General features: G+C 37.5%; 1 protein-coding gene across 1 annotated transcript in view; it reads left to right on the forward strand.

Annotated features, from left to right (window-relative positions):
• Window positions 1-207: 207 nt before the first annotated feature.
• The window catches only part of pth2ra (parathyroid hormone 2 receptor a), a 65,657-nt gene continuing 39,217 nt past the window's right edge, over window positions 208-26,647 (forward strand). Inside the window, exons 1-6 of the mRNA XM_044366494.1 lie at window positions 208-361; window positions 3,628-3,738; window positions 4,258-4,379; window positions 10,384-10,481; window positions 17,015-17,198; window positions 23,508-23,661. Coding sequence (XP_044222429.1) covers window positions 208-361; window positions 3,628-3,738; window positions 4,258-4,379; window positions 10,384-10,481; window positions 17,015-17,198; window positions 23,508-23,661 — 823 coding nt within the window. The remainder of the gene's footprint in view (window positions 362-3,627; window positions 3,739-4,257; window positions 4,380-10,383; window positions 10,482-17,014; window positions 17,199-23,507; window positions 23,662-26,647) is intronic.

The raw sequence follows: 26,647 nt of genomic DNA on the forward strand, positions 1-26,647 counted from the left end.
ACTACAAAACCACAAATATTAAATGAGTGCAGACATGAGAAATGTGTAATAAAAGATTGTTTCTCAATGCTTTGTGTCATTGTTTTTGTTGTGACTTTCTAGTACTTGATAGCCATAAATGTTGGCCTGGCCCATATCAGATGGTATATGGAAAAGTGCCCCCACTGTTTCTGAAAAGCTAATCTTAGGCAAATAGGTGATTTAGACATGTGGATTCAGGGTCGTAGATCTGATCTTGTTTGTTATGCTCTACAGATGGGGTTTGATGGTCCTCTCTCTGCACAGGAGCAGATGTACATCCTTTATGAAATCAAACTGCAGTGCTACCAGAACCTCTCCAACATCGACCCAGGGACCTCAGGTACAAAATGAAGTGATACAGTGTTACATTATGTAAAAGGCTAAAAATGCTGCTATGGCTGTTTACTGTGACGTAGGATACATTATGTGACCTTTAATATAAAGACTGAATGGAAAGACCATTGTTTTTTATAATGGCACTTTACAATGTTTTCTTTACACAAGTACAGCCATTTTGTGGGTAGAGCAGAGAGGAGATGAATCAGCACAGTTGCATATTTTGGTTAGAGATGTTCATGAGCTAATTTCTAAATAGGCTAACATTTTCTGAATTTGATCTTTTTATATTTTATAGTTTTTTTATTAGCTTTTTTTGGCAAAAGATGAAGGAATGAGTGCTTGAAAAAAACAATGTAGGACATGAAATATGTTCTTAAGATATTAAAGCGTGTGTTAGTATACTGTATAGCAGAATCATTTGCAAAGAACAACATAGTGACTAATGATGCGTAATGCGTGGCTTAATTTACTTTCATGTAAAAGATAATCAGAAAGGCATGTTTTTTTGTGCCTGGGTGTTTTAAAACCAAACAAATCAACCCAAAACTGTCTCACAGCTGATGAAGGGACAAGTCCAGTGAGCATGCATCATAAGTTTATAGAGGTAATTTCAGAAAGACATTTAGACATCTCGGTTAATGACTCTGTGTCTATTTCTGTTGGTTTTAGTGACCACAATATAATAGCTATAGCAAGAAAAGCTGAACTACTGAAGGTTGAGCCAAGGACTGTGCTGCAATGATCTTATGAAGCCTTTTGTGAAGAAAAATTTATTGTACAGACACAGATATTGCACTACACTTGTTCTTGGAGATCTTACAGACTATTGCTGACAAGCGTGCACCAACAAAAAGATTCACTGTGACAAAGACTTTGGCCCTGTGGTTCAGTGAGGAATTTAAAACTTGTATGGCTCAATGGGGTGAAATGAAATGCACTGCAATATTCAATGGAAAAAATATCATGAACACAGAAACAAGGTCACAAAAATGAATAGACTCAAAAAAGATCTCATTACCAGAACAAAATTCATGAAATAAAGCATGATGGGAAGAAATTATGGAATACTTTTATTAGGTAGGTTTAAAGCAAATAACCCTTCCTTCATAGAGTCAGGTGGCAAATTCATTTCAAAGCACCTTGAAATTGCTAATAATTTTAACAACTTCTGAATAATTCAAATGGTGAACTATTTGTAGAATTAATTAATGAATTCATCGTGGAAAAACAAATATGGTAGGTTTAACTTCAAACCAGTACAACTAGAGGAGGTAAAAAAAAACAAAAACACTTCGTATCTCAGTAAAAAATGATAAACAATCTGGACTGGATAACCTTGATGGTTAATTAATAAGAATTATTTATTGGAATTTTTAACTTTAGCCTGAAGGAAAGTGTTTTCCCTCAAACATGGTAAATCGCTAAAATAATTCCAATATCTAAGAACAGCAGGATTAATATTCCTCCTACTCTTAGTAAACTTACGGAAAGACTAGTCTTCTCTCAAAACTATTAAACTATTTCTCAGTCAATGGCCGAGTTTCAGCATACCTATAAAGATGGCCACTCAACCTGTACTGCCTTAACATAGATGACTGATGACTGGCAAATAGATGATTAAAAAAAAAAAATGTTGGTGCTGTCTTACTTGACTTCAGAGGTGCTTTTGATGTAATTGACCATGAACTATTACTGATTACTGGTTTCAGTGCAAATGCTGTCAGCTGGGTGAAAAGTTACTTAACTAACAGAATGTAGTTTGCGTACTTTAATGGGAGTTTTTCAGCTACAAGAAAGCTTGAGTGTGGGAATTCCCAAGGTAGCTGCCTTGGTCCTCTCCTCTTCTCAATTTTTACCATCTATGATGATGTAAGCTGATGATTCTACATTGTATAAGTCCGCTAACAGTCTAAATGAACTAGATGATGTTCTGCAAAGTGAACTTGAATGTGTGTCAAATTGGGTAGAAAAAAATGAGTTTGTGCTAAATGTATCTAAAACAAAGTCTATTGTCTTTTGTTCGAATCATACATTGAGAAGTTAGTTGCTTCTCTGCCTCTAAATGAAGGGTCTAGCTTTGGAGCAGTTGAATGAAGCGAAGCTTTCAGATGTCACCCTGGATGAACAACTTATCTGGTTTTGTCATATTGATAGGATTGTAGCCAAAACGGGTATTGCAGTGTCTGTCATCAGGAGTTGTGCCTATTTCCTGACTGATCACTCAATCAGACAGATTATACAATCGCTGGTTCTGTCTCCAACTTGTGCAGAACAAAGCTGCACGTCTAGCTCTTCACTGTTCATCCAGGACGAGTGTAGAGGGCATGCATTATGCTCTCTGCTGGCTAGCAATCTCCTAGTTTTTTTTTTTCCATTACATTTGTACTATGGCCAAGCCTAAAAGTTTACACTCAAAGATTTCATATATCAATGGCAGAAACACTACCAGACAGATAACACAAGGTTATGTAGTAGTCCCTGCACCTAGAACTTGTGCAATGCAGAAATTGTACAAGGTTTTTCTTTTACAGAGCTACCACTCAATGGAATGTGCTATCATCTTCCCTAAAAAAATCTACTAGCAAGGCGTCTTTTGAGAAAACAACTAAAAAAATTGATTCTTTCTAGATAAGTGAAGAAATAGTTTTTGTCAGTTTGAGAATGACCTGTCAACTGTAGTCTGGTGTATGACTGTATGTCTCTTGGTCTTATTGTTGCCTCCCAGTTCTGTTCTATGTGTTTCATTTTGCGACTAAATGCTTTCCCTCCTGGTGGAAACAGAGTTTTGTTTCATTCTATTTTATTTTATTTTGTTTTCTCTGTTTATTGTTAGACTTCTTATCATTGTCATTGTTGGAGATATGTTTGTCTTTTGTATATGGTTGGGAAATGTGTCATTTGAATATACTGATTGAACATAATGCTTTGAAGTTCAGAAGGCTCTGTGAGGGACCAATCTGGGGGGTTCTGGGTGGATGTGAGGACTTTGGGTTTTGGGTATTGTTGTTAAGTGTTTATGCATGTTGTATGTTGAAGAATAGTTGCTACCCTGGTGGCAACTAATGGGGATCTAATTGAACAAATAACAAATTATGATCAAACCAGAGTGAAGTTAAAGTTAATTTACTGCCACAAAGAATAATTTGCAGTGCGATGTGAATTAATATGCTCAAATTAAAATATTACAATATTGGTCCTCAAAAAACAAAAGACTGACAAGATCACTGTGTGTTTGTGTGTGTTGGTTTAATCTCCTACTTGCTGCAGATGAGGTGTGCCCTCCAGACTGGGACGGTCTTATTTGTTGGCCCCATGGCTCCCCTGGGCTGGTTACCAAGGTTCCCTGCCCCTCTTACATCTATGACTTCAATCACAAAGGTTAATTTTTTTTTCTTCACTATTTTGTTTTGGAAGTTTTAAATTTATTTGACATTTATGGAGAGGCTTATATTCCAGCCAAACTGGAAGGAACTTATCTTAACTGAATGTCATCCATGTTTATGATTTGACTGCTGCACAGATTACACTACTGTTATTACATCTGCGCTTGCTTGGCAGTTTTAGACCTCAACATTGTTCACACTGGAGTTGGATACACGTTACTTACAAACATGAACGTGAGCCATCAACACAAAAAGATTGGATCTAAAAAAAAAAATCACAGTTGAGCATTAAGGCCTGTAATGTGAATGTAGCTTTAGGCAGGCTTGTGGGCAAGTGCCCATGAGATCCACCCATACTCTAGAACAGAACAAAACAACAGTCTAACGTTAGACATTTAGACCTCTTGTGAGTAGTTTTCCATCTGTATGAAATGTTTAAGTCATGACCAAAACCGTAATTGAAATAAAAATATGTTGTAAATGTCCGAAATTATGTAAAAATATGTGTTTACAGGATATGCTTACAGGAAGTGTGATGGCAACGGTTCCTGGGTGTTTGTAGAGCTCTGGAACAAGACATGGACCAACTATTCAGAGTGTCTGCGTTTTCTTCAGCCCACTGATGAGGAAGGGAGAGTAAGTATGGCTGTGAAATATGTAAGCAGCAGCTGATTTGATTAACTAATCCAATTTTTACTCATACAAATGCATGGAGGCATGTGTTAAACATGTAGATTGTTAGCATACTGTATGCCGCCGTAAGAGCTGAAAATCCCACAGGATCTCTCGGGGAAGCTAATGTGGGGGCTGACTGTGAATATTCTTTGATGTCCTTTGAGAAATAAAATCAGATGAATATGCTGGGTTGCTGTACGTGCTTTATGTTATGTAAGGACACAATGTGCAAATTTGGCTGTTTGTTGACATTCACATCCTACCACAACAAATGAAAAGCTCCCAGGAGCTCCCAACGTTACCCCTTAATATGTAGAATGTCAACTTTTGACCCGTTACCACATGAGTATTTAGCAGTTCAGCTGGAGTGGTTTTCATTCTCAGGCTGTTTCATCCGTTTCATCATCTGAATAATTTTGACAGGTCTCAGGAGGAAAAAACTATATTATTTCATAAGAAAAAAAAGCACTGAAGTGTTTTTTTCCTAACTCCTACGTCTGCAATCGAAATACCAAAGATTTATCTTCCGTCCTCATGGACGAAAAGAAGCTTCCCCAGGTTGGGAAGATAAATTGATAAAGATGTAATAGTGACTACTTTTGGAAATTAAATCTGCACTTGTTAGGATAGGGGCACCACCCTTATTGAACGGAATAAATAAAGAAACAAATTAATCAGTCTTATTCCCAAGATTTGGAATTCTTTCCAATATATTGTGTTCTTGGGAAGCAGAAGACAGAGGTCAAACAGACAACATCTTGCTGATAACTTAGGGCATTTATTTATAGCTAAATGTATAAAGACTACACGATGAAGAAACTTATGAAGCAAATGGATAAAAGATATTTAAGTGGTGAGATAAATTGGTCACCGAGTCGGTAATAGTGATGGAGGAACATGATTTAAGTACATAGGAGGCTAGGGGCGATCAGCTTCTCTAAGGGAATTAATTTCTTATTCAACATCAGCTCTTAATCACAAGAGGGCCTTGATTAGGTCTACTTGTTGCGTTGTTGCAGAGATGAGACCGTTTCAGCTAGTTCTGGACTGGAGTTATGAAAACGAACATGCAACTCGACATGGACTTGTCTGCGGTAACATTTCACATAATTGAGAGTTGATTGCCTGACTTGACTTCTCTTGAGACTCTTAAAAGTATGTAGGAGGGCTGAAGTGGATCCCCATCTTGGTTTGCATTCTTTAAATTTTGACGAAGAGTAAACCATGTGACTCCTGTGAGACACATGCATAAAATGACACATAAGCCTCCATCATATAACTTTCTTGTGTTTGGTGTGATTTTCAACGTTGTTTGATTGTAATTGGCACACTCGGCATTGATAAAGTGGAATGATTGGCTTTTTGACACAGCTTTGTTGTGTAGTTGATAAATGCCGCTGCTCACAAAAAAAATGTATTAATGTTTTTTTTTTTCCTTTTAATTTGATTCAAATGTTTTCTTAACACCATTCCAGGAAATCATGTTTTTATTTTCACAGAACAGATGACAAATACTCCCTCAACCAAAATCAAAAACTTAATGGGTTGAATACAAAATGATGTAACACTTATGCCTCTAGTAGTGTTGCAGTGCAGACATGTTTTTCTCTCCTTTCATTTCCTAAATATTCTTCCAAGAGAGCTATTACTGGTTACACTGGTGCTAATGAAAGCATCTATAGTGGAAACACGGAACGGAGCAAAAGTTTACGTTCAGGACATGGGAAATTTTCAGAGCCCCGTCACAGACTTAGCTGCTAGCCTAGCCTACCACAGCATACAAGCTCCGCCCACCATCAAAAGACAACATAAAAGCTATGTCTCCAAACCCAACAAAGTTGGTAAACTGCATGGACTGTGAGCAAATGAGTGAGAGGATAACGCAGCTTGAAAAGAAGATGAGAGTGAGCAATTCATTAACTCTGTAGCAGCTAATATACGAGGTACAGAGCTACCAAATGGTAACAGACAGACACAGACCTTTATACACGGGACTACATTAAACATAGAGCATCCCAACACAGACTTGGCCAACACGGTCCCCTGGATTTGTTCTTACACCACTGGATTAGCTGCTGAGGCTCCCACACCAGCCTTCCCTAATGATGCTGCTCACTGGCACTGCACAGGAGATAGCCCGAAAACATTAACTCCAGTCCGGACTTGGTCTGATGTTGTCAATACTCACTCCACCACCTGAACTCTTATTACACTGAATGAAAAGTGTGAGAATTCTAACTGTGTTGAACCCAGGGAAGGGGTTCACATCATTCGCACAAAGGCTAATCAAAGCCTAAGAAACAGCCCCAAAACCACTGAGCACAGGGAAGCTAATCCGAGGGCCAGAAAAAACACTGCTAATTCCCCACCTAAGTCAGGCACTATTTTTGTGGAGACTCTATAACCAAGCATGTAAAAATGGCAAAGACTGAGAATCTAACCATGGATGTCAAGAAGCTAACAGGGCCATTGCCAGTTATCCTCACAACATGTCCAAGTAATATGAAAGTTATTATCCACACTGGGTCTTTCAACATTCTGTGAAAGAAAACTGGCTCTGAAATCTTGAAAAAAAAGACTTTTCACTGCAACTAGAAAAACTGAGTGACTATAAATCACAAGATGTACTCATTTCTGGACCAATTCCAACTTTGAAAAAGGAATCGAATACACGGCTGACATCGACATGCTTTACCCATGGGATAAAGTTTACTGACAACTTCAGTATTTTTTGGAACTGTAAAGCACACTCACCAATCAAGGAGTTGATTAAAACTCTTCAAATTGATGAACTATTAAACAGCATGAACCACAGATATCACCACTCAGGTGTCTACCGGAGATGAGACAGACCCCTGCCACTCCCTTTAACATACCAGTGATATTAGCCATCACAGACCATCTGGTACCTGTCTCAGTAATCTTAAATTTGTCAATGTCCAGCCACAGCCAGTCTCCTATCACAGAGTCTCTATGGCTGGAATTAGCTCTTTTCAATGTCAGATCATTGGCTAACGAATCCTTGGTTAATAATTTGATAACTGAAAAGAGCTTGCATCATACGTTTTTAATTGAGACCTGGCTAAACAGCACTACTGGTGTTGCAACACTGATAGAGGCTTGTCCTCCAAACTATACCTTTTATCAATCAGTCAGACAAAGGAGGAGGGATTATAGCCATTTTCTCTACACAGTTTGTGTGTGATGACATAGACTTGGGTGATTTTACATCCTTTGAATATTTTGCTCTATCAGTGCCCAGCATTACATTATATCAGCCACCAAAATATTCATCATTATTTCTACAGGAAATTTAAGAGCTGATCTCACATGACCGGTTAATCCTGAACGGAGACCTGACTGTACATATTAATAAAAAGAATGGCTCCAAAGCTATGGAGCTTATGAATTTATTGGACAGCTTTGAACCCACCCAACATGTAAATGAAGCCACTCGTCAGCATAGTAACACTCTAGACTTGGTAATATCAAAAGGGTTAAACATTGATAACGTTTCACTATTTGAATCACCTATTTTTGACCATCATTGTGTGTTTTTTGATGCCAACCTAACCGAACAAAGAATAAAAGGGAATTTTTGGTTTAAAAGAGATTCCTAGATGACAAGGCTGAAACAATGTTTTTTTTTTCTTTGTGCCTAGTTTATAAAATTTTAAATGGTTTGGCCCCTCCTCCACTATGTGACTTAGATCCTCCAGAATATTCTCTATACAAAGTTGTACCATACCATGTCGTTGCGCTGCATTTGGGCAGTCAGCTTTCTCTGTAAAAGCCACAAAAATCTAAAAACATCAAGACCAATCAGCTGTGTGACCACTGAGTCTAGTTTACATTATTTATTTTTAATTGACATTGTGGGTGTATGTGATGTGCTGTTGTGTGTAGCTTTGTATTTTGTATGGTGTGTTCTGTGTGTTTTGTTTTTTTTTTGTTTGTTTTGCTTTGTTTTGTTTGTCAGGTTGGGGAAGCAGGAGTGGACCCAAACGCAGAGGCCGGAACGCAGATTTGATGAAAATCTCCTTTAATTGTGGATGGTCAAGAACAGGCAAACAGAGCTGAACAGAACAAAACAAAACGAATGATCCAACAAAGACTCAACTCAAAACCAGACCTTAAATACAGACTAAACTAATCAGGGAATGGGCAACAAAGGGCAGGCTGGGAGTGATTGGCTGAGGAAACAGGAAGCGGGGCAGGGCTGACGAGACTGATACAGGGCAGGTGTGGGGAAGACGCAGAGCAGAGCAGGGCTAACGAGGGTGAAGCAGGGCAGGTGAGGAAGAGCACATGAACGCACCAGGGAAACACATCAACAAAACCAAAACCCAAAAAACACAAAACTCCAAATACAACCCACACCAACCCGTCCAAGAACCCAAACCCAAGTACACAATACGCCAGGTTAAACAACAAAAGGCAGTCCAAACCCACCACCCAAATACAGCAAGAAAACCCACATGACCAGAAGGACTAAACAGAAGTGCGAACCAGGAAACCCCAAAGAACACAAAAACACAAAAAGACCAAAAAACACACAAAGTCCAGGCAGGGTGTGACATTGTTTTGTTTTTTTTTTGCTTTGTACTGTTTGTTGTTGTGCTGTTGATTGTTTTGATTGTGGGGGATTACGGATGCATATTAGCTTCGTGCTAACTCCAGTGCAGTGCATCTTTAATGTTTAAAACACTCATATATTATGAGATCATTTTAGCCATACAGCTGTGACTGCCCTTAAAATGACATGGTTGAAAATTTCAACAATGCATTATCATCTGCTTTAAATACTTTTGCTCCACTAAAGGTTAAAAAGCAGACAGAATCTCCCTGTGGTTACACTATAATAGTGTTAATGAGATCAAGAGAATCTGTCAGGCAGCTGAAAGAAAATGGAGGAAAACTAGGCTCACAGTTCACTATAATATATACAAAGAAGCCACCAATACATCTGGCAAAAAAGATTATTACAGAGAATACTGTATTATTATTATTATTATTATTATTATTATTATTATTATTATTATTATTATTATTATTGTTATTATTATTACACTTAAGGAAAGGCAAGGCAAGTCTATTTGTATAGTACCTTTCAACAACAAGCCAATTCAAAGTGTGTTACTGAAGAATAAAAGGCATTAAGAGAAGAAATGCAATATAAAAAGACCACTTATTGTATAAATAGGATTTTAAAGGAGGAATATAAAATAGAATATAAAATGAGGTAAAGTAATATAAATAATAACAGATTTGTGGTGCACTGTGGACTTTAAGTAAAGTGTTACCACCTTTTTCTATTCAACCCATTCATTGTTTGATATCATTTGAGAGAGTCTTATCATCTGCTCTGTGAAAATATAAAATAAAAGGGTTGCTCTCAGAAAATAGAGCTGAATGCATCTTTTGTTTGTGCTATCAACTGATTCTTCTGGCTCCTCTGAGCCTGACCAAGCGTCGCTCAGATAAAGATGAAGTTATCTCAGGTTTAAGCTGAAGTTATTATAGATTTCAAACAAATAGGTTCTTTGTTAAAACTCTCGATGCTCTCTCCAGTTTACAAGCGTTTGTAAAGCCCTTCATCTGTCAGAGATTAAGGATTTAAAGCTGCTATATTCTGACTTTATAACTTTAACCTTTTTCTGTTTTAATTAACTTCAGAGAAAACACACACTGACATGGTTACAGATCTGAGAGCAGGTTACTGATCCATTCTTTGATTTGTCAATGGCAGCATTTGCTTCAGTAAGCTTCAACTGTAATATTCTTGGCACCTTCATCCTGTCAAAAACGCAAATACAAAATAATTAGATCCCTAAAACATGAATGGTGAACATTGTCTTGCTCTCATAGAAGCATCCTGTTCAACCAGGCAGCTGTGATTCATGGCTGTGTATCTGACTGAATGGCTCTTAAACTGTATCGTTATTGCTTCTCTTTGTGTTCACAGCAAGACTTCTTCGAGCGGCTGTATGTCATGTATACCATCGGCTATGCTGTTTCCTTCAGCTCTCTGCTAGTGGCCATCTTCATCATCGGATACTTCAGGTAAGAGGAGAGGAGTTTCTAATACGTAAGTGACAGACTGCAGAGTAAACACAACATTATCATATAATATCAGAGATGCACACATCAGTGGAATAACTATAGGAAGGGGTCCTCTGCTGTGTCTTGAATCTTCAAATCCTGCCTTGTATCTTTAAAAAAAGGTTATCTAGTGAGTTTTGAAAAGTCTTGAGACACCTGGGAAATGTAATTTTCACTGTAACACCTAACGTGTCCTTCTGTGTGTTCACAAGGACAACTTTACAAAACTAAGTATATGTAAAAATGACATCATACAAATGATTTAATTGTTGAGTGAGGTGTTGCCCTCCACTACTGCATGCAAAATTAAAGATTTACTCACAGTGCTGCAGCTGGTCAATACATATTTTCAAAAACAATTCAATAACAATAAAATACTAAGAGCTTAGATAACAAAAAAACATTTTCTCTTGCCAGTTGTTAAGTTTTCAACTAGAAATGTGGCAGTAGCATTAAAAACTGATTTGATTGCTCATGCTTTGAGAGCTCTGGCAAAATTTCATACTTCTGTTTTGTTCCAGTTTTTCTCTGATTTCTTTTTCTTTCGTTCTTTCTGTTTCTTCTTTGTTCTGCATCTCTTCGTCTGTGCAGACGTTCAATTAACGTTTGCCTTTTTATTAATTGTTACCAAGATCTTTCCCTAACCCTAACCAATTATTTAGTTGCCTAAACTTAAATAATACTAAATAATACTGTAAACATTGTTTTTGTCACTGAATGTATTGTAGTTCAAGGTTTTGCAAATCTGTCCAATATTGATGTTCTTGTCTGGCAATGTACAGATGTATTTAAACTGTTTTAAACTGTTTATACTGTTTCTGTTGCAGAGAAGCTGAACACCTCAGCTTACTTACTGAAGTGTGATTGAATGCATGTTAGATATTAGACCAGCTTAATGGCACATGTGGTAAATTAATCCAGCACAACAATAATGAAAGAAGGGGGCAATCAATGAATAAATAATCATGTCCTGCACTGAGATTACCTTGTTAGCAAAGCAATATAGCGCTGTAATCCTGACTTTTGTTAGCAGAGGAGGCTTGGAACTTGTTTGGTTACTATTTCCTGTCACTGCTGATGGACAGGCATCTGGCATCCAGCAGAACAAAATATTCCTCTCATTTCACGCTCAGTACTACAATACAGGATGTTTCCAACTTAATGCTAATCATATTGAAAATGGAAACAGTGTTCAATTCGAGCATTTCCAATTAATTAAGTCATAAGCAGGGAGTCTCGGGTGCACAGCAAGTCAGATGAACATGCAAAATTGTGCAATTTGTCTGCAGGGAAGCATACAATACATTATATACAGAAGATAAAGTTTTGACTAATAACTGAATATTGAATTAATATTCATGCAGGTTTAAATTGCACCTTTCTTCTAAGAAAATTCCTATTTCCTACAATTAGTACCAAGTCATATAGCTCATTTTAGGAATTATGGGAATTATTATGAAATCACAAACCCATGAAATAAAGTATTACCGAATAGCCAGTTAGCTATCCATGCACAAGAGAACACTGCTTTCATTTTCAGAGTAGTCAGTGAGGATAGAAACTGGAGGCAGAACAACAAAACTTTTATGTGTATTACTGGATTCAAATGTATTACTGGTAGATCAGTTTATATCCATTTTGTGAAAGAAGAGTATAGATGATATGCATTTTTAAATTAAAGTAGTTTAAAAAATAATGATGTAAAGAAAATCCTTAAATACCTCCCTCAATTTGCACCTATTAACTTAAGAGATGCAAGTAAACAGGAAACCATCTCTCTTCATGCACCACAGACAGCCTCCTTATTGAGAAGGTTGATCATTTTCAAAAACACTTCACCGTACCTTTAATCAAGAAATTGCACTGGCGAGGCTGTACAGGTTTATTTTGGAATTTTACAGTGGGTGTAATCATCCCATCAGCAATTCAAAAACCTTTTTTGGAAATCCCACCTCACTTGAAACAGTACGTAATAGAGGAGCACACTTAGCTGAAGTGGCCCTGCCTTGAAGCTCAGAGCCTGAGATGGATAGACGGCAGGCAGGGAGAGAAGGACTGAGAGGAGGACAGCAAAATCAGAACAATTATGGTTTACAGCGAAAACTGTTGGCTGGTAAGAAGAACTGGTGAGAGTTCAACAACTCAATGTCCATCTATGAAAAGGCTAATGACTGATAGTTGACATCACAAGAAAGATATTTCTCAGATATGTATAACTTTGCAGGATTGACCATTTTCTACTAGACTAAGTGTACTATTAGGTTTTGACTTTTGAATGCTTTCCATGTCGGGGAAAACCATCATAGTAATGGCTGTGTCACTGCTAATCGCTACTCAGTGTAAAAAGAAATTGCCTGCTGTCTTGCTCCATCATTTTCACAACAAGACTGGTGTGCAGAATTTGATTAGGAGAGACTGAAGAAGAAACTTGAGTCAGCAAAATGAGTGTCTAACTTTCCAGACAGGAAACTCTCCTTGGTGAGCAGAGCTGCATGTTTAAATAGGAAAACAGAGCAGAAAGTAAAATTTCAAAGATCCATCAAGATGACTTTTGAGAAAAACAGGTCTTATCTTCACTATGTGTTTGACTTCATAAAGCAGCTTCTAAATCTTTGATGAAAGCTCTTCCTCAGCCTCCCTCAGCCTCCCTCAGCCTCTCTCTGCTCTCTCCGCCTCACTGAAAACAATGTGCAACACCTAATGTGAAGCTAGATTTATCAAGCTACAGTACATTAACCTTTTCAAACAGTCAACAGTTAAATGGCTGCATTTATTGACAAAGCCAGGTCGTAGGTGGAAGTAGACAGGCCACCATTACTGCGGTGCTGTCTCATGTGTAAACTCATATGTAACACTGTAGTGTACAGTATGTAAAAAGTTCTCACTTTATGGACATTTTTGTCAAAAAAAAAAACTGTACAGGAGATCCTGTAAAAGTGGTTATATGTTGAAATTATAGCCATCATATGCCATGAAATGAAGGTTAAAATAAAGGTTATAATCTAAAAATCTTTTCACCAACATTTAGTTCATTTTAACTCTTTTCTGGGCAATTGTGGACTTTAATTTTGAAAAAGACATAAAATAAAAACCACAAGCCTCTGTTCCATGAAATATATTTTTATAATATAATTGTTTCCAGTTGTTTCCAAGAAATCATAGCGTTTAATGGTTTAAATCATAATCTAGCAAGTTTCTGCTGAGTTTAAGTAGCTACTACACATGTCACATTCATATATCCATTAACATTTAAAGCTCAATCGCCAGTTTTTGAGTACACTTTGGGGATTTGAAGGAAACAACTGCCCTGTGAGCTGAGAGAATCTGCTTGGTTGATAAACTGGGAGCATGTCAGATATAGCCTGGGGCCAGAATAAGAGCAAAGCCTTAAACTAAATCCTGTAATGAGCAGGTAGCCAGTGGAGTTGTTTTGAGAATTGGGCTGATATGATTAAATATTTGGTGCATTTTGAATGAGCTGAAAGCCTTTGAATGGTAGGGAGACCAGTGAAAAGGGCATTACAATAATCTATTCTACTGGTGACAAAAGCATGGATGTGTGAAGTGTTTCCATGTCTGACTGAGATAAAAAGTGATTGTTCCATGGCCAGATGAGAGTTTTGAAGGCAATGCATCAATTGAAAAAATAGTCTGAACCACCGACAGCTTCAGGAGGGGAGAGAGGGAGAAAGGCTTAATTAGGGTATTGCTGTGTCTAATACTTACACAGAAAAATAAAAAAAAAATGAACTCATTTGGTGATGGTGGTGTACTGGAGCTCATTATATTTAAAGGTGTTTCTAATATTTTCCATTAACACACATGAGGGGGGCAAAATAATAGGAAAAATTTACGGCAGAGCTGATGTATTGGATTGCATTAGATTACACAGGTTTACATGATGGAGTGGCCGGTGAGTGTATATTGTTATGTATATAGGGGAGACCAGGGATGGTTGTAACATGGGTTAGTTGTAACACTGTAGCACCCTCTGGCAGACACAGCCCATTTTAGAAAGAAAAAACTAATTTGGGGGTAAGAAAGTAGTAATTTTTTACTTCATTTATTTTTGTGATAGCATTGCCTGCTTTGTAGATAAACTCATCAAACCTAAATCATGTTAATTATGTGTCTGTGTAGATATCTTTCATGTTAGTTGTTAGTGCTAATATTTTAGTTGTTAGCTGTAAGGTAAGCTAGTTCATGGTTACAAGAGTCTGGGTTAGTTGTAAAAACATGTGAAAAAATGTTGCAACCTACCCCAAGCAAAACATTTCATTATATTTATCATATATATATGATAATTGAATTGCCTGGGTCCTGAAAGAGAAAGACTGACAGGGGGTGCCTCTCAACATTTAGAAGAGAGCATCAAATGATGTAAAAGAGCAGGGGAAGCTAAGATTGGGTTTGGTGTATGACCTGTAGTCTGTGGGCCCGTGAAGCCTGCACTCCAGGAGTGCCATACATTTGTCACCACTGTGACTCCGATGGTGACTAACATACTTGACACACTCACACAGAAACGCACTAATGTTCAACTGGTGAAGCGGGTGCACATTTGTTTTCAGTTTTATTATTATGTTCAAATGTTAGTGTGACACACACACATACATACACACACACACACATGCAAACACATCCCAATTGTGTTAAAAAGTCATTCAAGTGTTGAGTGTTGGGTTTTAAATATCTGAAGTTTTTGTCCCAATCCTTATTTCATAATTTTACATTTCACCTCAGGGTATGTTACAACTAACCCAGACTACGGGGTCAGTTGTAACATTTCATTCCTTGTGTTTGAGACTAAACCATGCATTTTCTGTTTGTGTTGCAGAGATAAAAGCTACACAATTTAATAGCAGACACATGTCACTAGTTTGCATTACATTTTGAATGCATTGGTTTAAAAGAGCTCCATGCTACAGACAGAAATGTCAAAAATGTTATAACCATCCCTCCCCTACAGTATGTGTTTCCAGAGCACTTCAGCTGTAGAACAATTCAGTCCACAAACAATTGAAAACCAACACTAAACCTGCTACTTACCTCTTCAGTCAGTGAGAACAACAAAACACATTTTATACAGTACCTTAGAAGGAGGGGGATACATGGAGAAGTGCAGTGCTGGTTTCTGTTATAAAATTCTGCAAAAACAACAATGTGTCACTGCTAGTACGCAGTGATGTGCGAGGTGAGGGTCTTTGCACAAATGGGTTACAAAGTCCTTGAAAGCTTCTTGTTCACTAGGAATGAGAGTCAGTTTGCAGTTTTAACAAAAAAGTTATAACAAACCCCCTACAGCATGTCATGGTACCATATGAAATGAAAATCTGAAGGACAGGCTTTTGCTGCACTGACAGTTTTTAATGTCTTACAGCAACAGGCAGGGTCACTGAGGATTCACCTGGCTCTTGTTGGAGCAGAGGTGGACCTTCAGTAAAGTACGTTTGTGCCGAACATTTCACTCCAAACCCTTCAGAATGTGGTGAAGATGGATTGTGTTGTCTCACTTGTATTTAATTGTGTTTGGCCCTGATGAAGACTAACTTTACAAAACTGGTTGGCTGTATTTTCTCTAAGATGTCACTTAAATAGTTTTTTTTTCATCAACCTCTGTAGTTGACAGTAGAGAGTAAACACGAGGAGAAAGGTGATGTCATCTCAGCAAGATGCCCCAACTTGGATTAAAGGACAGGTTCACCAATTTTTCAAGTCTGTCTTAAAACAGTCAGGTGCCCGAATAACCACTCACTGTAAGCATCCCTCCTGTTCATACTGACGGTTAGAGGATCAAGACAATGTAAGTAATGGGAGACAAAATCCACACAAAAATGTAAAAGTTTTAATGAAAAGTTTGTCTGAAGGTAATATGAGGCTTCAGCTGTCTGAGTTAGTTAAATAAAGTGAATTTCCTCCAGAGTCTTTTTAGTAAAAAATTCTCTCTTTGTGTCTCGACAGTGTTTCCCTGTTCAGCTGCAGTGGAAGTACATTAACAAAGAGGGAATTCAGCACCAAAAAGACAGAAACTTTGAGAGGTGTTGACTTGGTTTGACTAATTTGGACGGCCGAAGCTTTATATTAGCTTCAAATAAACGTTTAAATACATTTTTGCACAGGACGGCTGTGGATTTTGTCCCCCATCACTTACACTGAAAGTACATTATAAAGAGATTTCTTTATGGCCAGTATGAACAGAAGGAATGATTACAGCAAGAGACACTTGTAAATATTCATTTGGGCACCTGTCTATTATTTCAGGAAAGACTTGAAAAGTATTCTTTAATGTTTTATTTCTTCCATCTCTACTCTGCCTGACTGAATTTGAACTTGTTCCCCAGTCTAGACGTTTTTATTCCCTTACAGCATAAGCAACATCCTCTAACCTCCAGATGAACCTGCTGTGCTTAAATAAATGTGTCTTAGTGGTCGGGTTGCATTTAATTGTGCGTGAAATTATGAATTTTAACAGTAATTATTTGTTGTCATGGCAGGCGTCTTCACTGCACCAGAAACTACATCCACATGCACCTGTTTGTTTCCTTCATGTTACGGGCAGTCAGCATTTTCGTGAAGGACAAAGTCGTCCATTCCAGCGCCGGCTTGCAGGACTTTGATTCTGCCCTGCTGGACAACTTAAAAACAGTTACCATGGCACCGCTGGACAATTCTCAATATGTAAGTACCCAGCTTACTTGTTTCTATAGAATAAAGTGCTTTGAGTGCTTTGAGTGTTTTGGCCATAGAAACCTGCTTTAGAACCATATTTTAGAGTGACTGACTGAGCTGTAAGCCCCCCAAATTAGTTAACAGACTCTGATCACTATGTTCCTTAATATAATCACAAATTTTTGTCTTCTGAACCCTTGTAGAAAGTATGTGATGTGAGATGTATGTTTTTAAAAAAGTAAATACTGCAAGTGCTGTTATTTTGTGAGTCTTTTTCTAATGCTGAAGAATAAGAATAAGTAACAAATGTGGAACAACATAATGAAAGACAAAATCCATACAGTACATTATCAACAAATCTGGTAAAATAGTTCTAAATCTTCAAACTCAGTACTCACCAAAAAGTATTATAGTTTTACATACATCACCTAAAACAAATGGTGTGGTTTCTTTCGCCAATTTTGTGGCCCATTTTTAATTTTTTCTATAAAAAACTTTTTTTGCATTTTCTCTTGCAAATAGTTTGCCATGTTAATGGTAAATATGTCCAAATAATAAGCATTTACAACTCGGCTTTCTCCAGTAAGATGATTTCTTAAATGTCATATGAACGAGTTTGTTTCAAGACATATAAAAATCTGTGTCTGACATAGTTTTTTTTTAAATAAAAAAGTTAAATTCTTTAAATTACAAACTATTCGTGATGTCACATATCATGCTGGTTGCAGGTGAGGAACTTTCCACTGTCTGCAGTATAATATGAAAATAGCTTTCTACTATCAAACTCTGCTCATTCTGCACAGTGAAGCTCAAATACTTTAAATTCACACACTTGAGTGCTGTGAGGAAGTCACTCTGTCTGTCTGCTTGACCTGTCTGCTCCGATTAAAGAAAAAATAATGTGAGAAAGCAGTGTCTTCTTTCTTTAATACAGTTAAAAAGGAGTAGGGAAGAATTCTGGTTACTGATCTGCTGCATGTATATGTGAATTAACAGTTACCAGGTTACTTAAGTGCACGTAAACACACTGAGCGACTGATCATGTGGCAGACGCTTTTGGCTAAAGCGACATACAAATGAGGCACCATCCGAGCTACAGTAGATCAAGGAGAAGCCTTTAAGAATAAGGAGGAATAAGAGCCTCAACACTCCATGTTCTGCCTGACACAAGTGTCACAAAGCCTGCAGGTGCTTGAAGTAACAACTAAGTGCCTGGAAGATCTTTCTTCTTCTTTTTTTTTTTTTTGAGAAAAAGAGCTAGAGAAGGATTGTTTGATGGGGTGAGTAAGTACTCTTGGAGAGATAGGTCTTCAAGTGATTTTTGAAGAAGACAGGGATTCTACCAGAGCACATTCATATACTGGAAACTTTACTGATCAATCAAACTTTATAGCAACTATAACTGTAATAACTGTATAGCACCTTTCGTACAGGTTTTGTGCAAAAGTGCTTTATAGATGACTGAGAAGCTTATAAGAAGACAGTACAAATGTAAACAGTAAAATAACTACAGTGGCTAAATGATGAAAATGTAATAATAAAACCAATAAAACTGATTTAATAAAACAATCAGTAAAATAGATACAAGACAATAAGAAATAAAAATAGATACAGTAAGGGGGAATAAAACATTTTAAAACAAGAATACAATAAAATACATAATTAAATGAATAAAATAATGGACATAAAACATTCTAATCAAATGCCAGCTAAAATAAGTAGGTTTGAAGATATCAACACTCAACTGGCTCATACAATGCGAGCATGTCAGACAGATAGGCTGGTACAAGACCATGAAGTGCTTTAAAGACAAGTAAAAGATTTTAAAAAACAATACAGAGACTGACAGGCATCCAAATGTCAGTTCTGTCCTTCTGATCCTTGTCAGCACTCGGGCAACAGAGTTCTGAATCTATTCTAACTAATATATATTTTTAGGTGGACCAGGAGAGCATTACAATAGTCCAGCCTGTTAGATATAAAAGCACACAATAGTCTCTCTGTGTGGCTCAGAGAGAGAAAAAATATTGCACTTTAGCGATAATTTTAAGATGATAAAAAGCAGATTTGGTGCCATGACCCACAGTTTTGAGTCAAAGACAACAACACCAAGGTCAAGTCCTGCAGAATCTAATTTTGTGGACAGTTTCTCTCTCTGACCCTTAGAAAATTTTAACTAAAATGTCCAAAATGTTCAACTGTAGCATGATGTCATTTTACTTCACTTCACTTGTGATCAGAGTCAGTGGAATTTGTTTCGGGTGCAACATGGAAAAACACTAAATACACAGAGAGACATGTAACATATAATATACGGTAACATGTACAATAAGTCCAAATTAAGTGACTAAATAGGTTGTTTGACCATGTACTCCAAACAAACCTAACAAACATGTTGCTATTGGGGTTTAAAAGTAAAATATTATCTCTATTTTGCAATTCATACATGGGCTTGGATTGGACCTCGCAAGCTCACCCACTGACTCCTCTCACTTGTTGATCATCCATATTTAAATGTAGCCCACTTTTATCTAAGTGCGTCCTTAGTGCTGTAACCATTAGTGGCAATTACCTGGCCTTATATACTCTCAATTACAATCATTAAACCCTGCCAATACCTGATGATGTGGAATTTCAAAGCAATTACACCTAATAGTGATATAATTACAACTGTAAATGCACAGCTTTGATAAATGCGCTGATAAAATGAAAGAGACTCCAATTAAATAGATTTATAGTGTCTCAGTTAAAAACAGCTGTTTAAATTCACTGCTGATTATCAATTGCACTCTCATGAAATTACTTTCAAGGCTAAAAAATGAGTCTGGCCTTCAGTTTGCTGTGATGGATGCGTATTTACCAAAAGGAACTGATAGGTATGCCTGATAAACAGACACCCTGAGGCGATATATAAAGGATCTGCCCTTCATCTTTTTGTGTCTGACCCACCCACACATCATCTTCATAGACTGAAGTAACCAACCGTTTTGTTGGGAAAAGACAAAAAGAAGAAGGAGACATTTGTTTTGATTCTCCACCGTGTGATTAAACACAGTATAGTCCTTTTTTTTTGTTTTGCTGCAGGCATCCCCCTAATTTCTGACGCTGTTGTCTGCACTGTGACATTCAATGCATGTTTTTTATGTTCTTTTTCTGTCTTTTGAAAACTTTGTGCAACAGAATAAGCATTGCCAAAATGCCTCAAGATAATACAAATGTTTGTTGTTTTTTTTTTTATTCTTGTTTGTAGCTTTTCTACCAACTGATGAAAGGAATATGCCTCTTGTCGTCATGCCATGTCATCTGACAGATAAAGATTTGAAGATGCCTTTAATGAAGTACAAACTGGCATGGCATCTGCAGGGTTGCTTAAGGAGAATAAAAAACATCAGTTATCTTAATACTGTGGCTGCTTTATAGCAAAAAGGCTTTCATCATTCAAAACTCCACAGGTTTTTTTTTTTGTTGATACTGCACCTCCACACAAATGTTCTACTGAGACTTTTATGATTGAATTTAACAGACCTGCTTATTTTTCAGTATGTCATTTAACATTGTCATTTTCTTTCATTTCAGTGACTCAGCTGCAGCCATGATCCCACCTTGAATTTTAGCTTTTAATTTGAGTTTATTTCATTGTTTATGAATGAATTAAGGCGTCAGAATGTTGTTTTTGAATGATCATGATATCGTTACATTTAGTTGAGTTGTGAAAGACGCACATTTGGAAATCTAGGGATCTCTAATTAGCATCAAAGGTTGAGATTGCTTGTTTGATTTTAATCAGAAATAATTGTATTAGGTTACCAGTAAGTTTACACCCCTGAAAGAGTAAAATCAATTATACAGATTTCCACTGAGCCATATAGTTTAATCCTTGCCCTCAGAAATCTTTCCCGAGATGGCAGTGAAAAGAAGTGAAAGACTTATATAACCTGAGCTGAGTATATGCTCACTTAGACTAAATAAAACCTAGTTTTGTCTTTTGTCATTTGTTTTTCAAGCTTTGAACTATAGCACCATGTTTACAGGATTTGTGTTTTTATAGTATAGTACTGAAAAGGTCAGCGCAGTGAACATGTGTGATCATACATGTTACTCCAAGTGTTTGTCATCTTGCTAATGAATTCATCATGTTTGTGCAGACATGAATTATTATAATATTTGAGTCCTCACATGTGTACATATATACCCACATGTAGTCTGAATATTCATAACATTCCCACTTATAGATTCTGTTACCTGGAGCTAAACACATACCGCTGAGGCTCAGTCAGCTGCAAGTTTACCCTCTAAAAACCTGAGAACTGAGAGTGAATCTAGCAGGCACAGTACCTGGTTTAATACTCTGCCCAAAACTCAGTAAAATGTGTGAGGCCAAGTGGGTAGTCAAGAGGCACAGTACATTAGATTTGATGGCTTTTACTAATGTGCATTTAGTATTGACAGTTATTTTGTGCTGTGTATTTTTTCTCATTGTTGTGCAAATTTATACAGTGAAGTATAATTGGATGATCTGCTCTCTCATGGCCCAAAGCGATAATTGACGCACCTCATTTGACGTGCGTCATTTGATGCTTCTATGGCTCACTGCAGGCATCAGATTTGAAATGCCAACAACCACAGATCCAACACAGATTTGTCCTGTTGTTCTTTGTATTTACTGCTACATGATTTGGATTGAATGAATGGAGAAAATGCAGAGGAGAACAACAAAACTAAGAGCGTCTGTTCCCACAGTAAATCATCTGTTGAGTGTTTGATGGTTATTAATTTGTGCTTTAGAACCTAACCACAATGAAACAATCAGAGAATAACGTTTTATTTCTCTCATTCACTCTATCGCTGCTCGCTGGACCACAACCACCCTGTGTCTGTCTCCCTCTCTCACTCACTAATACTCTCAGCTCGCTCTCATTCTCTCTCTTTTCCAGCTGCAGAAAAAACAGCTTTGGTTGCTGGGTCCTCATTTGACGCTCCAAACTCGCAACAAGATCGGAGTAGCGGCGTCGAGGCAGTTTGACGTGCCTCATAATTAGGGGTGTACCCAAATACAAAGACGCTATTTTGCAAAGCACAAATATTAGGTTTTTACAAATATTTATTTTGTACAAATATTTTACAAAAATTGTTTTTGGGATGAAAAAAGAACCATGTCAAATACCAGCGCGCAGGTTGGTTACATCACTATCTCAGTCTCTCTCCTCTGCTCCACTGTCACGCCTATCAGCCGGTCTCAACAAGGGGAGTCTCATCCACCTGCCACATGACGCACATTTCCTAATTTGGACATCACTCCCGGAGTTGGGGGTGTTCCCCAAAGATAACACAAGTGAAGTGCTCCCAAGGGACTCTCCATAACCTGTTGTTCCCCTTCTCCTTTCCACAAAGTTAGGTTGTAAAAAAAAAAGGCAGTAAATGAAAAGTGCAAAGCAAGAATCGCCTTTGAAGTTCTTTTCTATATGTTACATGCTGTGCTCTCTGTGTTATGGGTGTATAAATAAGTAGAGGTCTGTCTGCACAATGGCAATGCCCTCAGTTTAGCTCAGTAGTCAGTGCAGTTGTCGAAGTCGAGTTTGAGAAGATGGTTTATTCATAAACACACTAATATCCCAAAATTAAAAGCATAATAAAAACAAAAAACAGATTTTTATGCCTGTTTCCACTTTTATTTGAATACGAATACAAATATAAATAATTTTGCTGCCTCAACAAATACAGATACAAATAAAAATACTGGGCTCTCTGCACATCCCTACTCATAATGTCTTTGGTGCGAGTTTGGCAATTTAAAACAATAGGGGTACTTCAAAACACGCATGTCAGATGCTTTCAGTGCATTTGGGTCATTACCCCATGTCTAGACAGCAAGTGTTTCAAATGCGTTTTTTTGCGCACACCTCACATGCAACAAATATACTCTCATTTTAATCTATGCAGCTGTCTGCACCAGCTCCATGCAGGCTCCCGACTTAGCTGTGTCTCATGGGGGTAACCACGACCTTTACGCTTCAAGTCTATTTTCCTCTGTTTTACACGCATCACTACAGTCATGTGTATTGGGCTCTGAACGCTTCCAACATGTGGGTGACCTACGCTCAACACTGCACATGAACACCTCCAGTGTAGACACACAGACAGAGCACTCGCCGCTGCCACCACTCTGCTGACGTGTTGCTCACACTACGCTTGCTGTCTAGACACAGAGTTAGGGGCACCTGTGCTGTAAGAATAGTTTGTGTGGTCACAAAATGTGTCAACACACAGGCAGACAGGTATGAGCTAGATGTGATAAAAGTGTTAATGTTTTGTTGTCAGATTGGCTGCAAGGTGACAGTGCTGCTCTTCATCTATTTTCTGGCCACCAACTATTACTGGATCCTGGTAGAAGGCCTCTACCTCCACAGTCTCATCTTCATGGCCTTCCGATCAGACTCCAAATACCTCTGGGGCTTCACACTCATCGGATGGGGTAAGCAGTCAATATATACACGTCTCATATCACACATATAGACATGGTGCAGTATGACTAAAGAATCCATTCTAAACAATTCTCCATCTACTTAAGAATAAATCTAACTGATGCTGAAAGCTATTTAAGGCACAGCTTGAACTTGTCATACACCCAACATCAGCATGTCAGTTTATGATTAAATATACAGATAATACAATGCATTAGTGTATACAACACAAAACCTAATCTATCTCTCCGCCAACTCATGTTTTAGGGAAAATGCATAACACAGCATTGACATAAACAACTACTGCATGTTGCCCTCATATATGATTGTCCTGTGGTCATTAATATTATCTGGTGCACAAGAGAAATTGAAGGCATATAGTGGTCACAAATCTCTACGCTTGCATTTTGCAAAACAAACTACTACTACAAACTAATGTAAGGCTTCAGCAGTCTTGGACAAATATCTCTCATAGTAACAGACACAGTATCTGTGAAGTCATCCAGGTCAGGGTATATCCTGAAGGGCTAAGTCAAGGGCAACTGGACTTGCTTTAGATTCTTAAAGATGCTTGGCCCCTCATCCAAAAGGCTTCTTCAGTGCCTTTGAATGAAAGGTCAAACATCTTACTTAGCCCTTCAGGATTCCCTGGACGGTGTTTCCTTGCTGACCTTCAGGGGAGGGATAGTAACACAAAGAGGGATTTTCAAAAAAAGACTAACTTTGGAAATGGTTTGACTTAATCAGACTGCTGAAGGTTTGGTATATTTTAGACCGTGGATTTTATACTTGATCTCTTTCACTGGAATTGCATCAGGAAGGGATCACTTCACAGGAAGTATGGGCAGGAGGAACAAGTACCGCAACCAAAAAGCGGTTTCAGTGTACCCATGGGTATGTGAGTGTTGTTTTAAGATAGACTTGAAATGTGGACCTATCCTTTAACTGGTTTTGTTGTGTTTTGGGTGGTTATTGAAAATAGGTAGATTGAAATAGGTGCAGAACAACTTGTTTTGTATCACTGTTTTCTTATTTGCAAAAGTCACTCATAAGATGTGATGCATTTCTTGACAGGTCCAAAATAAGTTCTGCCAAATGGTGCATCCACCTCTTAATCTTCTATCAGGAGACCTGAGAACTAAATTATTCTTGCAGCCTGCATGTTGTACTATTTTGGCATGATAGTGTGAATACAGATGGAGGGGAGGCGTTTACTAGTGGATGAAAAAAAAAAACCTTGCAGAAAAGCGTACTGATAGTATTAATGTAGATATTTTGGTGTAGATGTGTTGAGTGGCTGGTCTGTTTCCAACATAATTGTTTTTCAATGATTCCAACATCTTGCCTTAATTAGCTATTTGTTATTTTGAGTTGGTATGGATAAGAGAGGCTGTGCTATAATCCCCCTGACAAGCTGATAAATGAATGAAAATGTGTTTCCTTCCATCAGTAGGTACTATTAAGTGCTCATAAACCATTAGATATAAACCACCCTAGCTGTTACCCTAGTGCAGTAACTCAGTGACTACCATAAGATTTTGGTTACATCCCTGCATTTCCTCCATTCACGCTCTTATAATGCTCTCTCAGCCTCTTATACTCAGTTTCTCTTTATTTTCTACATTTTTCCGTCTATTCCTTTTTAGCTACAGATAAGATACAGCATTCATTTAAAATGTGTGTCTAGTTAGCTAAATATATACTAAAAGATAGGGGAACACTTATCACAAAATTAAAGTTTCATTAATTAATCAGATTGACTGTAATGACGCTACCATATGTAGATGAGGTGCTTAGAGGGGATGAAGGAGGGAAATTGCATTTTCTATTTCTTCTGAAAGAAGTCGAGCTTTCACAACCACACTTACAGTGTTATGCAATCACTACTGCTTAAGAAACTGTGTATTCAGGAGGCCACATCAATCATTTCAGATGCATTATCTATGACAAAATTCAATTTTCATTCCCTGTTAGTTTCTCTGTTAGTTTACCTAAATGTTGCAACAGCTACATGACATTTACAATTCAAAAAGAAAATAATGGAAAACCAAACGTGTTTGTATTGTTCATGTTAGAGGGGATGATTGTGGATAAAAAAATAATGTCTGGCTCTCTTAATTTCTGGATTGTAATACATGAAGTCTCTCTCAATAGATGTCATAGTAGATTACACTATCTTCTTGGCTCTCGCAGATACAGCATTTCTTCATGAGGCCTTTTTTTTCCACCCAGAGATGAGAGAGGTTTAATTTTGCTCTGGTACAATTTTATCCATAATACCATTTGGAAGCTTATTTCTAAAATTGCCCAAGGGTACCATATGCTGTGGATTTTAAAAGTGTATAGTAGATTGTTCCAAGACCTAAATGCAGCCTCAACAATTTCAAAATTGATCCAAAGAACATGCAGTGCAGACTTTGTCTGGTAGCAGGTTTGCTATATGTGCACACCAGTATATAAAGACTGATTAAATCTATGCTGGTGAAAAATTCTTTTGTAAATATTAATATTAATGGAATCAAAGAGAATCAACAGTTGCTCACTAAATTTAAAGAAATTAATGGTGCAGTAGAAAGTTTCTTGAGAAGGTTTTGTTTCTTGACTTCATAATAGCTTTAGAAAGCACAGCAGCTCTTTTGTATGGTTATTCTTTGTGTGGTATGGCAGTAAGTGTGAATGCTTCATAATAGCTTTAGAAAGCATAGCAGCTCTTTTATATGGTTAGTCTTTGTGTGATATGGTAGTAATTGTGAATGCTGTTTTTGTTCATACGCTGGCAGAGCAGGTGTGACAGAAGAAATATACAGTAAAGGTGGAATGTGCTGATCTTGGGAGCAGGTGTGGAGAATTGATGTGTATCAGTGCTAGGGAATAGGACATTGGCGTATCTGGATGCTTGATGTGTTAACCTGTGATGTGGATTAAGGTTAGGGTTAGGATTGGTGTGTGAGCTCACAAATAAAACAATGATTTCGGTTGTTTTTACGTGTGTCATAT

The sequence above is a fragment of the Thunnus albacares genome, chromosome 11, assembly GCF_914725855.1.
Source record: "Thunnus albacares chromosome 11, fThuAlb1.1, whole genome shotgun sequence".
NCBI classification, from domain to species: Eukaryota; Metazoa; Chordata; class Actinopteri; order Scombriformes; family Scombridae; genus Thunnus; species Thunnus albacares.